General features: G+C 38.6%; 1 protein-coding gene across 9 annotated transcripts in view; it reads left to right on the top strand.

Annotated features, from left to right (window-relative positions):
- tcf7 (transcription factor 7) overlaps positions 1-10,847 on the top strand; it is a 201,046-nt gene that overhangs the window by 184,636 nt on the left and 5,563 nt on the right. For 5 of the 9 annotated variants that reach the window (XM_034177966.1, XM_034177969.1, XM_034177968.1 and 2 more), the window contains one exon: positions 3,431-3,503. The exons of the other annotated variants lie outside the window; for them this stretch is intronic. In XM_034177966.1, the coding sequence (XP_034033857.1) occupies positions 3,431-3,503 (73 nt within the window). The remainder of the gene's footprint in view (positions 1-3,430; positions 3,504-10,847) is intronic. 9 annotated transcript variants of the gene reach the window in all.

The following is a 10,847-nucleotide window of genomic DNA, read 5'->3' as shown; positions in this document are numbered from 1 at the left end:
TCCTTTGATTGAGGTGGTCATGTTATGAATTTGACCACTCTTCCTGAAGTCCATGACCATGTCCTTGGTTTTGGACACATTTAATATGAAGTGAGAGGCCTCACACCACTCAACAAAGTCATTGACAATCGGCCCATGGCCACTTTCCCCATCCTGGGTAGAACATTGCACACTTAAAAAAAAAGAAGCTATGGTACATGTTCTGGCACAAACATTTATGATTTCTTCATTAAATGCTGTCTGCATATTTAATCAAACCACTGAAGCAGGTACTGGTGGATCAGGACACCCACAAGGCCTTTGTTGTACAATTCTACCTTCTCCACCACCCAACACACACACACACACTAAACGTGGCATAGTACAGCTGTCCTCTCATGATGATCACCTTCTTTTAAGATATGTGTTAAAACATTCAGATTTTGAGGAAGCGATAAGCTTCCATGGTCCCAAATGAGGCACACTTGGAACTCTGGGAAAATTGCAGTTCCTTCACTGGCTACTTGAGGCTGGCTCCAAAAAGTGATCAGGTTTCCACTGAAGCCTATGTTAACACACACACACGTGCATGTGTATGTGTACATATATATAATATAGTAAGTATTGAACATGTCACCATTTTAATCAGTAAATATATTTCTATAGGTGCTATTGACATGTTTTCACCAGATTTTTGTAACAACCCAATTTATCCACACATACAAAGAAATCAAATAAGTACAAAAATTATGTGTAATAAAATGGAATGACACAGGGAAAAAATATTAAACATGCTTACTGAAATTTAGTACTTTGTACCAAAGCCTTTGTTGGTAATGACGGCTTCAAGATGTCTCATGTTTGGAGAAAGTAGTCATATGCATTGCTCAGGTGTGATTTGAGCCCATTCTTTCACACAAACAGTCTTCAAATCTTTTATGAACTCTGATCTTTAGTTCTTTCCATAGATTTTTATTGGATTTAAGTCAGGTGATTGGATCGGATATTCTAGCAGCTTTATTTTCATTCTATGAATCCAACTGAGAGTGTTTGTGGTCATTGTCTTGCTGAAATGTCCATCCTTGTTTTATTTTCATCATCCTGGCAGATTTTTATCAAGAATGTCTCCGTACATTTTTTGGTTCATCATTCCTTCAATCATATGAAGTACGTCAGTGCCGTATGCTGAAAAACAGCCCCACACCATGATGTTCCCACATCCAGACTTCACTGTTGGTGTGGTGTTTTTGGGCTCAGATGCAGTGCCATTTGGCATTCAAACATGGTGTGTATTATGGCATCCAAAGACTTCACTTTTGGTTTCATTTGACCAGAATATATTCTCCCAGTATTTCACAGGCATGTCTAAATGTTGTGCAGCAAACTTTAAATGAAATCAACATACTTTTTCTTCTGCAATGGAGTCTTGTGTGGTGGGCATGCATACAGGCCATGGTGGGTGAGTGCATTACTTATTGTTTTCTTTGAAACAATTGTACCTGAAATTCCAGGTCTTTCTGAAGCTCTCCACAAGTGGTCCTTGCCTCTTGGACAACTGTTCTGATAATTATTTTCAGTCCTCTGTCAGACATCTTGTGATGACCACCTGGTCGTGACCAGTTTATGGTGAAATGATCTTTCCATTTTTAGATTATGGTCCCAACAGTTCTCACTGGAACATTCAGAAGTTTAGAAATCCTTCTGGAACCAATGTCATCAATATGTTTTGCAAGGTTAAGGTTGCAAAGATCTTGAAAGCGCTCTTTGGTTTTACCCATCATGAGATGTTTCTTGTGTGACACCTTGCAATGAGACACCTTTTTATAGGCCATCATTTGGGACTGAACTACCTGATATTAATTTGCACTGACAAGGGGCAGGATTGCTTTCTAATTACTGATGGATTTCAGCTGATGTCTTGGCTTTCTATGTATTTTTGCATCTTCCTTTCTTCAAATGTTCAATACTTTTTTCCTGTGTCATTTCAAATTATTACACATAACTTAATTTCTGTACTTAATTGTTTTGGTTTCGTAGCATATATGGATTACTTGGATTGCTAATGACATCTGGTGTAAATTTCATGTCAGTAGCACCTTTACTTTTTTTTTTACAAATATATATAACTATTCATTTTGCTTGTTGTGTGGTTACTTCTAATGAGTCATCTAAGATATATGTGCGCCACTATTTCTGTCAAGTCAAATTATCATGTTGTTTAATTTTGGATGTTATTTGTGTTAGCACTATTAATAACTATCGGTAGCTTGATGACATTAGGTCCATTTAATCCACGATTACTGAGAAAATAAGCAGGTCATAATTTTTAATGCCCACACTAAAGCAAACTGTTAGAACCACCACTCTGTTCTAAGAAATTATGATTTTAAAAAACACCAAAACTGACGCTAATCTGTTAAGATTAGCTGTTTAGATAAAGAAAAACTAACAGATCTGTGAGAGCCAGAATTCTTGCTGGTTGGTAAGTGGTCAGATACTTATTTCATGCAATAAAATGCAAATTAATTATTTAAAAATCAAACGATGTGATTTTCTGGGGGTTTTTTTTTTTTTTTTTTTTTTTGTCTCTCACCATTGAAGTGTACCTACAATAAAAAATTATAGATCTCTCTATTTGTAGATGGGAAAACTTGCAAAATTGACAGTGGATCAAATACTTATTTGTCTCACTGTATTTTTAATTAATTGACATTAGGTTGTAGAGATTTGCTTTGAGTTTCAGTTTAAGACAGATAATTTATATATATGTGTATGTGTGTGTGTGTGTGTGTGTGTGTATATATATATATATATATATATATATATATATATATATATATATATATATATATATATATATATAATTGAGAAGCCTGATTTACTTTTTGTATTTGAAATGATGTAAACAAATTAAAATGTGTGCAATGCCAAGGGACCCAGTACTTTTGGGGGGCACTGTATATACAGTTTGTGGGGTTGAGACAAGCACCAAAATGATGACAGCAACTTATCTACTGAAGGGGCTTTTAAGAACTAACAAATGGCATGCCAGGTTTGGTGCTCAGCTCATCACTTCAGTGGTAAAATATATATTTACCTGCTGGTGTGTGTTTGTCTGTGTGTGTTACCTGCTTGTTTCCATAAATAAGTGAATGTTTTGTTAACAAAGCTGCTGGTTATACTGTGGTGAGTGTATCCAATGTGCTGTTTCTGGCTACTGACAGTTTGACAGTTCAAGGGCTTTCTGTGAATGGGCGATTCTATTGGTGCTTTTTTCTGCCCTGACAAGCTCTTGGTCTTTTTTCCCTTTTCTCTAACTCCCTTTATCCTCCCTTTTTCTCTGTGTGTCTTTGCGATTTGTTTCCATATCCTGTGTTTTGGTTTTTTTTCTTTTTGCCTCTCTCTTTCTTTTTTCTGTGCTTGTTTTGTGCATGCTGTGCATTGTGCTCAGACCCTGGCTCTCCTAAGAAATGTCGGGCTCGCTTCGGCCTGAATCAACAAACGGACTGGTGTGGTCCCTGCAGGTGTGTACCAGAATCCCACTGACTCACAGCTTAGCAGCTAACAATCTCATCCATTCTCCCATTTTAAAACACTTACTCACCTGTGCTTCATCTTGCTGTCATTGTCTCATGCTAACGTTGCTGAAAGGTAGAGCCGTCGTGGCAACAAAAATAATCTCATCAGCCTCCTGTCTCATATTTCGGCATCTGTACACATAAACCATGTAATACGTATAGTGGTTTATCGTAAAACCCAGAAATTCTGTCTTTGTTTGGCTTTTTTTATTCATTTATTTATTTTTTGTTCAGACAATATCTTAAAATCTGAAAGAGATGTTTGAGTTTTATCTTTGTTTGGTTGGTTGTTTTTGAGCAACACTTTACAGCGACTGTACAAATCCATAGGTACATAGTTGGACAATGAAACAGCGTTAGTAATTTTGCCTCTGTACACCACCACCGCAAGGAGATTAAATCAAACTATTAATATGGTCTTGTAGTGTAGACTCAGCTTTAATTCAAGGGGTTTAGTAAAAATATCATGTCCACATATTTGTTCTATATGACAGAAATTTCACATGTATGTTATTAAAAGCACCAAATAAGTAATAGGAATCATTTTCTCTCTAAATACCCTGAATTGCACCATTTTGGAGGTAATTTTAATATCACTGAAGTGGTTTTCTCATAGCATTCTGATGTCCGGTTGTCTACAAATTTGGTTTCTGTGCCAAATCAAAATCTTAGAACAATAATGATCAGCACTTACTTTTATACATCATTTAGATATAGCAAGCTTTTTATTTATCTTTAAGAGATGTCTTTCAAAGTGCTGCCGCTTTCTGTTCATTTGAACTCCGACACCTGTAGGTTGAGGTCGGCGATCTGACAGTTTTATCTTAATTTGTTGTATGATCTGCTTTTAAGAGAAATCATACAGGTTACGTAAATGGTAAATGGACTACATTTATATAGCGCTTTTCCATCTGCATCAGACGCTCAAAGCGCTTTACAATTATGCCTCACATTCACCCCGATGTCAGGGTGCTGCCATACAAGGCGCTCACTACACACCGGTAGCAATAGGGGATTAAAGGCCTTGCCCAAGGGCCGTTAGTGATTTTCCAGTCACGCGGGGATTTGAACTCATGATCTTCTGGACTCAAGCCCATCACCTTAACCACTAGACCATTATGTCAATACATTAATAAGTAACAGCACTATCCGAATTTTTCTGTTCCGCATGAACTAAGGAAAAGTAGAATTAAATGTTACACAATTAGAATAATGCTCATTGCATTATTGCTCATTACTATACATCTTGAAGGTGTAACTTTGTAAACGGAGGACAGGATGAGGAATAGCAGTGAGCACACAAACATCCTTAAAAAAACATAAACTGGCCAGATTATGAATCCCCCCAATCAGTAAGACCCTACAATACAGAATTATTTTCCCAAATTTATCAACACTCTTTTTTGTGTGTGTTTACATGGTTTCTTTGTACTTTTACTTTGTATAATCAAGTACATTTACATCAGAAATCATTTTGAGACTTGCATACAGTTGCTGTCATGTGCTTTGGTGTCTTTAATGCATGGTTTTAACTTACCGGCATCATTTTCTCAGAAGGTATCTGTATTTTTCCTGAAATATGGTTTCCAGTGCTTTTAACATCATGGGGCATAACCATTCACATTTAGTGTACAAAAACATTGCCATAAAACTGTAGAGTGGAACAGCCCATCTCACTTGATTGGTAATTTTTAACTTTTTGTTTTATAATATCTGTTTTTGAAAACAAAATGATTACAAAAAATGTGTTATGGAATACATAGTACATTTACATCATGTCAGCAAAAACATTTGATAGATATTTACTCCTTGTGTAAAAGTTTTAAGTCTTGCTCCATGTACTGAAAACATCTTACAGTTTTCCATTGTGATGTTTTGTGAATAGAAAATGGAGTTGGTGATACGGAAAAGCACCACTCCACCCACTCCTGATCTCATATCAGACAGGGAAATCTTCTTCCATGGTTTAAATGGGGAAAAAGGCAATCATAAAAGCCGTGACTTAAAACTGTTATAATACTTTCATAATGCAATGAGAAGGGACATTCAAAGAGTGCGCCTATATGTCTGACACAGATTCCTGCAGACGAATGCTACTTTAACATACGGTTATGTGTGGCCTCGAGGTTTGACGTCTTTCCAAAATTTAAATGCTTGATCATCTACTAATGCACAATCCTTCTATCTTGTTCATGTTCAGTGAAATTTCTTTATGCTGTGCCATATCATAAGTCTTCTCAATGCGCTATGTACAAGAAAGATCTAGACCTTACCCAACCTATAGGAGCAAGCACAGTGATGAGGAAAAGTCCCATGGTATTTTTTTTTTTTTTCTTTGATCACAGGAAGAAATCTGAAGTAAACCAAACTCGGTGGAGTGACCATCTGACCTGCACGTACTGACCAGATGGAACAAAAAAGCACAACACAAGATTGTCAAAACACCCAGCAACAGAAATGTTGCAGCTCAACAATAATACATAGTACATACATTCACAATGACAGATAAAAAGAAAACAAAAGTGAAGAGAGAGAGAGAGAGAGATACTTTATTGATCTCACAGTGGAGAAATTATGTTTACACTCCATTTACCTCAGACAGCAATTATTCCTCGTTTACTGTAATAATGGCAGTAGACTACATTAACAAGTCAGTAATGTATTGATGCACTGTTACTGCTCTAAACTACCCCCAAGATGCACCCTCAACTGGCAAGGCAGGTTCTCACATTCAGAAGTTCTTATATAGACAACACACCTGTCTACGCTGTTCAGACTCCATATAAGCATGAGTTCATCCTTTTACCTGTTCAAAATCCATAATTATTTCATTGCTAACACTATGAACATGACACTATGGATACAATAAGTATCCGTTGTGTCATGTTCATTAATTTTGCAGAATTCAAAGCTAATCTCCCCCATATCTGCTTCAACCACAGCACCATACTGGCTCCAAACTGTTGGGAGTTAAACATGACCTTTGAGTTTGATATTTCAAGATCACCGATTGGTTATGTGACCAATAGAAAGGTGATATATGGCATCATATTAGTGTTTTACAACATAGGTGTATATTTATCCAATTCCTTTGAACAGAAATACCCCATTAGATAACAGTGAGGTCCATGAATATTGGGACAATGGCACAGTTTTTGCAATTTTGCTTCTGAACATCAGCGCTACGGGGTTGAAATGAAACCGTTACAATGTGCTTGTAGTGTAGAATTTTAGCTTTAATTCAGGGGATTCAACAAAAATATCACAGCCATTTAGTAATTAAACCTATTTTTACATGCAGTCCCTCTTGTTTTCATAGGCCAAAAGTAACTGAATCAAATATGGTTATTTTTAATACCAAATTATCACTTTAACAGGTCGTTTGTATAGCTCAGGGGATAGATACATGAATGTTTCAGAATTACTGAATGTCTTTGACTTAATTGATATAAATCATTAACAAATACAAAAAGTATATTACTGTATGGTACAACCCCAATTCCAATGAAGTTGGGAAGTTGTGTAAAATGTAAATAAAAACAGAATGCAATGATTTGCAAATCCTCTTCAACCTATATTCAATTGAATACACCACAAAAACAAGATATTTAATGTTCAAACTGATAAACTTTGTTTTTGTGCAAATATTTGCTCATTTTGAAATGGATGCCTGCAACACGTTTCAAAAAAGCTGGGACAGTGTTATGTTTACCACTGTGTTACATCACCTTTCTTTCCAACAACACTCAATAAGTGTTTGGGAACTGAGGACTCTAATTGTTGAAGCTTTGTAGGTGGAATTCTTTCCCATTCTTGCTTAATGTACGACTTCAGTTGTTCACAGTCCGGGGTCTCCATTGTCATATTTTGCGCTTCATAATGTGCCACACATTTTCAATGGGCGACAGGTCTGGACTGCAGGCAGGCCAGTCTAGAACCTGCGCTCTTTTACTAAGAAGCCACGCTGTTGTAACATGTGCAGAATGTGACTTGGCATTGTCTTGCTGAAATAAGCAAGGACGTCCCTGAAAAAGACGTTGCTTGGATGGCAGCATGTGTTGCTCCGAAACCTGGATGTACCTTTCAGCATTGATGGTGCCATCAGAGATTTGTAAGTTGCCCATGCAATGGGCACTAACACACCCCCATACCATCGCAGATGCTGGTTTTTGAACTTTGCGCTGGTAAAAGTCTGGATGGTCTTTTTTCTCTTTTGTCTGGAGGACACGGCGTCCATGATTTCCAAAAACAATTTGAAATGTGGACTCGTCAGACCCACAGCAACATTTTTCTACTTTGCGTCTGTCCATTTCAAATGACCTCGGGCCCAGAGAAGGCGGCAGTGTTTCTGGATGTTGTTGATGTATGGCTTTCGCTTTGCATGGTAGAGTTTTAACTTGCACTTGTAGATGTAGCAACGAACTGTATTAACTGACAGTGGTTTTCTGAAGTGTTCCTGAGCCCACGCGGTAAGATCCTTTACACAATGATGTTGGTTTTTAATGCAGTGCCGCCTGAGGGATCGAAGGTCACGGGCATTCAATGTTGCTTTTCAGCCTTGCTGCTTACGTGTAGAAAGTTCTCCAGATTCTCTGAATCTTCTGATTATATTATGGACTGTAGATGATGGAATCCCTAATTTTTTTGCAATTGAATGTTGAGAAACATTGTTCTTAAGCTGTTGGACTATTTTTTTTTTTTCATGTAGTTGTTCACAAAGTGGTGATCCTCGCCCCCCCATCTTTTCTTGTGAATGGCTGAGCCTATGTGGGGATGCTCCTTTTATACCCAATCATGACACTCACCTGTTTCCAATTAACCTGTTCACCTGTGGAATGAACACCAAACTGGTGTTCCTTGAGCATTGGTGATGTAACACAGTGGTTTCCATATCACTGCCATCCATTTCCAAATTAGCAAATATTTGCACAAAAACAATAAAGTTTATCAGTTTGAACATTAAATATCTTGTCTTTGTGTATTCAATTGTATATAGGTTGAAGACGATTTGCAAATCATTCTATTCTGTTTTATTTACATTTCACACAACGTCCCATCTCCATTGGAATTGGGGTTGTAAATCTGTCTGGAGTAATTAGCAGTTTTCAAACACCAAGCAACCATGCAAGGAAAAAAAAACAAGTGAGGGAAGACACCCATGACAACTCTAAAGGAGTTATAGTCTTCCATGGATGTGACTGGACAAACTGGAGTGCAGTTTTGTCTGTTGCATCAAAAACACTTCAAATCTAGGCTCAAGTCTCCCATTTGCCTTCTAGTGCACTGTAGCTGAAATTTCACATTGTTTCAAGAAAGTCACTGTCTGTGCCTCTCCACCATGAAGTTGTTTAACTCATGATGGAACAGCCAAAAACTGCATTATGCACAGTTTATCCAGCCACGGCCATAGAGGTCTGTAACTACTTCCACTGGGTGTTTTGAGGGCTTCAGATTTACCATACAGTAAAATACTCTTTGTATTTCTGTGTTGTAAAGTGATTTGGAAAATGTTCTTGTATTCACCCTTTGACTTCTGTCAAGAAATCTGTCTGTAAAAGTGAGGATTTAATCGCTCTTCTCTCTTATTTATATGTAAGGATTAAACAACGAGAAGCCGTGCATTATACGGTTTGAATGAACGACGTGGAGTCTAAAGCCGGGTTCACACGGCAGGATAATTAGGCCGATATCGGACCCGATCTCCCCCTTCCGACAATCTTAAGGACGCCCCGACGATCGTGATGACGTCAAAGATAATCTTATCAGATATTCCTCCCCTGTGTGGTGTGTTCAGAGCGCTCTGATCTGCTCGGAAGGGCATCAGGAGCGCTCCAATCGCAAATCGGGGGTATTCAACATGTTGGATTTTTTTGGTCCGATATCGCAGCGTGTGGTGTCCTCTGACCACAAATGAGCTCACAGCCTGCTGAATGTGACGTGCAGCCAATCAGAAAGTGAGGTGATGGACGACCGGAGTGGAAAATAAAATCAAACAGCTGTTCTGACTTACCAGAACGTCCGGTGGTCGCGCTGTCTCCACTCCTTTAAAGAACACCTTTTCTTTCCTCTTTTTGTATTGTTTTTCCATCTGTTTTAAATAGTCCACAAGTACCTCCGTTTGTTACTCTGAAGTCAGTTTAATCTCGTGAGAATATGCCGAGATTTCCTGTCTGAACTGTGAATGTCAGTGCGTGAAATCTGTCCGTGTGTGGTGGTGTGTTATTACAGTGTGGCTGGACACCACACACTGTACGACCAAACCTGTTAAAGCTATGATTTTTTATCTTCATGTGTTGTCTCTCAGGTTTTGGGAACCTAAAGATAATTTTAAGATCCTCCTGTGTGAACCAGGCTTAAAACACCACGACGCATAGCGGAGTGGTGTTACTCCGCGAAGTGCATTCAAACCGTATAATGCACGGCTTCTCGTTGTTTAATCCGCTTATACCATGGTCCCACACAGTGAGCTAACACACAAATATACAAGGGCTGTCAATAAAGTATAGGTCCTTTTATTTTTTTCAAAAACATATGGATTTCATTCATATGTTTTTACGTCAGACATGCTTGAACCCTCGTGCGCATGAGTGAGTTTTTCCACGCCTGTCGGTGACGTCATTTGCCTGTGAGCACTCCTTGTGGGAGGAGTCGTCCAGCCCCTCGTCGGAATTCCTTTGTCTGAGAAGTTGCTGAGAGACTGGCGCTTTGTTTGATCAAAATTTTTTCTAAACCTGTGAGGCACATCGAAGTGGACACGGTTCGAAAAATTAAGCTGGTTTTCGGTGAAAATTTTAACGGCTGATGAGAGATTTTGAGGTGATACTGTCGCTTTAAGGACTTCCCACGCAGTGGGACATCGCGCAGCGCTCTCAGGCTCCGTCGTCAGCCTGTTTCAAGCTGAAAACCTCCACATTTCAGGCTCTATTGATCCAGGACATCGTGAGAGAACAGAGAAGTTTCAGAAGAAGTCGGTTTTCAGCATTTTATCCGGATATTCCACTGTTAAAGGAGATTTTTTTTAATGAAAGACGTGCGGACGCAGCCGGCGCGGTGCGACGGCACAGGAAAAACACCTCCGTGTTGATAACCATTTGTAAAATCCAGGTGGCTTTTGATGGCTTTCAGTGGAGTGAGTATCTGAGAAATTGTTTAACAGTTGGACATGTTCCAACTTGTCCTTAAGGCTTCCAACAGAGGTGTTTTTCCTGTGGCGGAGCGTCGCGGCGGCTGCGAGCCGACGCTGCAATCCGTCCGCACGTCTTTCATTAAAAAAATCTCCTTTAACAGGGA

Source organism: Thalassophryne amazonica, chromosome 9 (assembly GCF_902500255.1).
Source record: "Thalassophryne amazonica chromosome 9, fThaAma1.1, whole genome shotgun sequence".
In the NCBI taxonomy this organism is placed as follows: domain Eukaryota; kingdom Metazoa; phylum Chordata; class Actinopteri; order Batrachoidiformes; family Batrachoididae; genus Thalassophryne; species Thalassophryne amazonica.
Note: the sequence above shows the minus strand (reverse complement) of the source record. Positions and strands in the feature narration are given on the sequence as shown.